The sequence below is a fragment of the Lactuca saligna genome, chromosome 5 (genome assembly GCF_052625555.1).
Source record: "Lactuca saligna cultivar CGN05327 chromosome 5, ASM5262555v1, whole genome shotgun sequence".
NCBI classification, from domain to species: domain Eukaryota; kingdom Viridiplantae; phylum Streptophyta; class Magnoliopsida; order Asterales; family Asteraceae; genus Lactuca; species Lactuca saligna.
Window position 1 is genome coordinate 71,266,633 of NC_136421.1, and position 5,204 is coordinate 71,271,836.

General features: G+C 38.4%; 1 protein-coding gene across 1 annotated transcript; it reads right to left on the reverse strand.

Annotated features, from left to right (window-relative positions):
• Positions 1 to 240: 240 nt before the first annotated feature.
• Positions 241 to 1,366, reverse strand: LOC145045413 (uncharacterized). The gene is made up of 3 exons (XM_078993745.1): positions 781 to 1,366; positions 560 to 711; positions 241 to 258 (listed from the first exon to the last, which is right to left on the reverse strand). The coding sequence occupies exons 1-3, from the start codon at positions 1,364 to 1,366 to the stop codon at positions 241 to 243; spliced, it is 756 nt and encodes a 251-aa protein (XP_078849871.1).
• Between the last annotated feature and the right edge of the window lie 3,838 nt (positions 1,367 to 5,204).

Below are 5,204 nucleotides of genomic sequence, written 5' to 3' on the forward strand. Positions count from 1 at the left end.
ATATGCATGTTGGTTAAGTTAATTGTTTTTCGTTATTTAAGTTGCTTGTTGTTGTATGTGTGTAGTCGTCACTATTTAATAAACGCCCATTTCTTTTAATATATGTTGTTTCCTCAATAGCCAATACATAATACGACATAAAATAAATAACTAATACATAATACGCCATAAAATATAAATGAGGTACATAAATAACTAATACATAATACAACATAAAATATAAATAGGGTTCATGGATAACTAATACGTAACACGACACTAAAATAAAAACAGGGTACATAAAAAACTAATACATAATACTACATAAAATATAAAGGTGCTACATGAATAACTACTGCATTGAGGGAGGTAACAGGACCACCGTTTCATTTGGTATTTCCCAATGCACATGTGATAGTATAGTATTCACCAACCCAGATCCATATGCAATTCGATACATATAATTAGTGAACTTGTAATCAACCATTCTGTTAATGGATTCAGATGTACGAGTTCTTAGACATGCTATAGCGTGGGCACATGGTATACCGCTTTTTTTCCATTTACCACAACTACATACCCTTCGTTCAAGTTGTATGTTGGTGGTGGCAAAATTGTCATCGACTTCAAATGTATCCCCATACAAACGTCTTGCATTCCAATTATAAGACTTGTTGACACATTTTTGAACCTTACTCTCAACGTAAGGGGTCAACCCACCAGACAACCTCCCTGTAAAATTTGATATTTTAATAAAAATAATAATACAATAAAAAAACTAAATATAACAATCTCCCTTACCCGCCACTTCGGCCCATTCAGCATACTTTGATTGTATCGACGTGGTGATTAACTCAGTTATCGTTGTTATAGGAAACTCACGTATGGATATAATTTGCAAAATTTCAGGGACGTCAATCGATTTAACATTGTAACGTATTTTTGGGAAAAATGCTCGTGTCCATTTTGAAATCGGTATATCGTCAAGCCAGTAAATTGGACTCCTAAGCAAGGTGAAGAAAGGTGATTTCCTACATGCACTTTGCAACCTTTCCAAACACAAGTAAAAATCATCAATGCTATATGCATTGCATGACTTCCAAAACAACGATTTGACTTCCGTATTGTTATGTCCGACAGAGTCACGTATCTTTCGAGCTATATCTTTAGGACAATATCCATGATAGGAATCCGGGTAGGCACTCTGAACACCAAAGTCTATTTTATCACACAGGTTGCTTATGAAACCAACCTCTATGTCCTCACCTAAACAATCTTTTAACCTCATCATGAACCATCTCCATGATTCTTCACACTCTAAGGTTCCCAAACCAATTGCTAAGAGTAGTGGTTCATGATTTCCATCTAAAGCCACTGCGAAGTACATTGTTGTCAGATAGCTCCCAATAAGGGGTAAATAACCCACATATATCAGCGGTATCATGCTCTTAAGGAAGGTACGAATCTACATAAAAACAAACACATATTAGTGATGAGTAAAAACTAATCGAGATACATTACCATGAAATATTATATAACTCAATAAAAGAAGTATGTTATACCACGCAACCTAAAGCCACAAAACAGAATTGAAAGCGGTTGGTATCGGTTTTCTTAATGGCTGTGAAGGTATTAGGATTTGTTCTTTGAAGGTTATGCAAGAAAATTGGTAGTTGAGAAAAGCTTCTTTCTGTTAGGTTTTATACAAACAATCCTATGTGTGCATACAACCCTAGTTTGGATCTATGTTTTCACTATAAGACATACATCTATATGAACACAAAATAAACCCTGGCATGCTTCTATGATTTTCAAAATTTACATAGAAGTGTAGAAAAACATACCTTTGTTGTTATATAGCAATAACAACTAATTTCCTTGATCTCTTGAACTCTCTAGAACTCTTGAAAGCAAGCACCACAATTGTAGTGCCTCTAATGGCTCACAAACACCTTGAAGCAAGAAGGCAACTAAGAGAGAGAATGGGATGATGCTAATTTCGGCCCTAGGGTTCCCTTGGAATCAAGTGGCCTTAAATTGAAGCATAGGGCATGTATTTATACTATAGGGTGCTAGGGTTTCAGTCAAAAACCCTAATGGACAGCTTAACCACCAAGCAGCCCAAGGAACCTTCTGGAATGAGGCCTTGGACGAAAATATGATGATCCTTCATCATAATTTCGTTCCCCCTTAGTCCATTAGGTTTCCTAGCCCAAAACTCAACTATCACACATTTGACAGTTTATACCCCTTTATTTAATTTGTCTCTTTTAGTCACCAAATTAATTCCTAATTAATTTATGACTAATACTAATTAAATAAATATGATTTCTCCTTTAATATATTATTCTTATAATATATTAATAAATCATAATATCTCCTCTCTCATATTAAATTACCTTATCAAGTTGCTTTGGTGAAGGCAACCCAAAAGGACCATGCACATTCGGGTCAAGTACATACCAAATATGGTTACGGACTTAGACACTAATCCAACAGTCTCCCACTTGGATAAGTCTAGTAACTATATCTCACATATGACTTCCGTACCCGATAGCAATCGTAGCTTCCAATAGCCGCTGTCAACTCTGACCAATAATCCGTCCTTTAGATAAGGGATCGTATAATCCTCTGTTCTAGATATCATGCTAATAATACTTATTGTCTAGCATTTTATTTCTTGATCTCTGATTTGTTCGACATAGAACTCAGTTGAACACATCAACTTCATCTTGACCGGGCCCGGCACATAAGTCAAACCAAATCATCAAGTGGCCGAGATATCGCTTTTATCCTCATAGAATAAAAGGAACAGAAAAACGTCGACTAATATGCCTTTATCATTTACTAGTTAAACCACACACAATAATACGTTTTATAACATCAAGTTACTGATGCGTTTTCGCATTATCAATGTATAATCAACTAGCAAACAATAACCATATCTCTAGGTTTAAAGATTATATGATATTATCATCTTGCGATCACTTATGATGTCATTCATGAAGTAATACCAGCAAGTGTGGGTCTGTTCCAATGCTCAATACTAATTTCATAAGCACTCATAAACTTTGCAGCAAACCTTTGCTATGTCTAAAACTTTTCAGACAATCTACAAACAAATTTATGACAATCTTTCTTCATATCTACTTCCAACATATGAGCGATTGTGGACTGTTCGAATAATCTCATTATTCAGGAAGTCAAAACATGCAAAATCGAAACAATAGATAAATGATCAACACGAGATAGAAACTTTCTTATAAATAACACACTTTTATTTAATCATCAATCGTTGAATACGACATTATCTATTACAAGTTTCCTACCTATCTAATCTAAACTAATATCGTCCTTCAGCCCTACGCTCCTAGCGTGCTGCAAGTGCTTGACCCTACTCAGTCCCTTTGTAAGGGGATCTGCTGGGTTATCCTCTGACGATACCCTCTTAACAACGAGGAGTCCCTCTTCTACCCGATGTCTAATAAAATGGTATTTTCTGTCGATATGTCGAGATCTGCCATGATCCCTTGGTTCCTTGGTTAAGGCAACCGCTCCTTCATTATCACAGAAAATTTCCACGGGCTCCTTTATGGATGGCACAACTCCAAGGTCTCCAATGAAGTTCTTCAACCATATATCCTCCTTTGACGCTTCGCTCGCCGCAATATACTCTGATTCGCACGTTGAATCAGCTACGGTCTCTTGCTTGGAACTTTTCCAAATCACTGCTCCTCCATTTAGGGTAAAGACCCAGCCCGACTGCGATCGGAAGTTATCCCGATCCGTCTGAAAACTAGCATCACTGTACCCTCGTACCCTTAAGTCATCACTCCCACCGAGGACTAGAAACCATTCCTTGGTCCTCCGTAGGTACTTAAGAATATTCTTAACTGCAATCCAATGTGCTCTACCAGGATTCCCTTGATATCTGCTGACCATGCTTAAAGCGAAGGCCACATCAGGGCGAGTACAAGTCATAGCGTACATGATAGAGCCTACTGCGGAAGCGTAAGGTACTCGGCTCATATCAGCTATCTCTGTCTCTGTACTCGGGCTCTGAGTCTTACTCAGCTTGGTATTGCTTTGGATTGGCAACTCCCCTTTCTTGGAATTTTCCATACTAAAACGCTTTAGTACCTTTTCCAAGTATGTATCCTGACTGAGTCCTATCAGTCTCTTTTCCCTGTTTCTTACTATTCTTATTCCCAGAATATAGGCAGCTTCTCCGAGGTCCTTCATAGCGAAACATTTCCCAAGCCAGGACTTGACCTCCTGCAAGGTTGGGATATCGTTTCCTATGAGTAATATGTCGTCGACATACAATACGAGGAAGCTTATTATACTCCCACTGGCTTTGACATACACACAAGATTCATCTTCGCTTCGCAGAAAGCCAAACTCCTTAACCTTCTCATCAAAACAAAGATTCCATCTGCGAGATGCTTGTTTCAATCCATAAATAGATTTCTTAAGCTTGCATACTCTATTCGGATGCTTCACATCGACAAAACCCTCTGGCTGATTCATGTAGACATCCTCAGCCAACTTTCCATTAAGGAAAGCGGTCTTCACGTCCATCTGCCATATTTCATAATCATGAAACGCAGCTATGGCAAGCATCACCCTAATAGACTTTATCTTCGCAACTAGTGAGAAGGTCTCATCATAGTCAACTCCGGGAGTTTGAGTAAAACCCTTCGCAACCAATCGCGCTTTATAAGTATGCACTTTCCCATCCATGTCCGTCTTCTTCTTGAAGATCCACTTGCATCCGACTGTCTTACGACCCGGTACATTATCAACCAAATTCCAAACTTGGTTGTCGTACATGGACTGAATCTCACTGTCCATAGCCTCTTTCCATTTTGTGGACTCTGGGCCTGCCATGGCTTCCCTATAGCTGCTAGGTTCATCCAAATTTACTAGTGTACTATCACTAATAAACGTATCCCCTTCAGTAGTAATATGAAAACCATAAAACTGGGGTGGAACACTAGCCCTAGAGGAACGTCGAAGAGGTAAGGACACGTCAACAGGTTCAACAGGAGTTTCCTCCTCAAGTTGAGTGCCAGTGTCAGAGGTTCCTTCATCGCTTTGATCTTGAATTTCTTCAAGTTCAATTTGCCTCCCACTGTCTTCTTGGCCTATCAATTCCTTTTCTCGGAAAACTCCTCTTCTAGCAACGAAGACAACATTGTCACTTGGTCTATAGAAAAGGTAGC

What these genes read in the sequence shown, in the direction of transcription:
- LOC145045413 (XM_078993745.1), bottom strand. Translation starts at nt 1,366, where the DNA reads ATGTACTTCGCAGTGGCTTTAGATGGAAATCATGAACCACTACTCTTA. An exon ending in TGAATGGGCCGAAGTGGCGG is followed by an intron (nt 712 to 780) that starts GTAAGGGAGATT and finishes CAAATTTTACAG; the next exon opens with GGAGGTTGTCTGGTGGGTTG.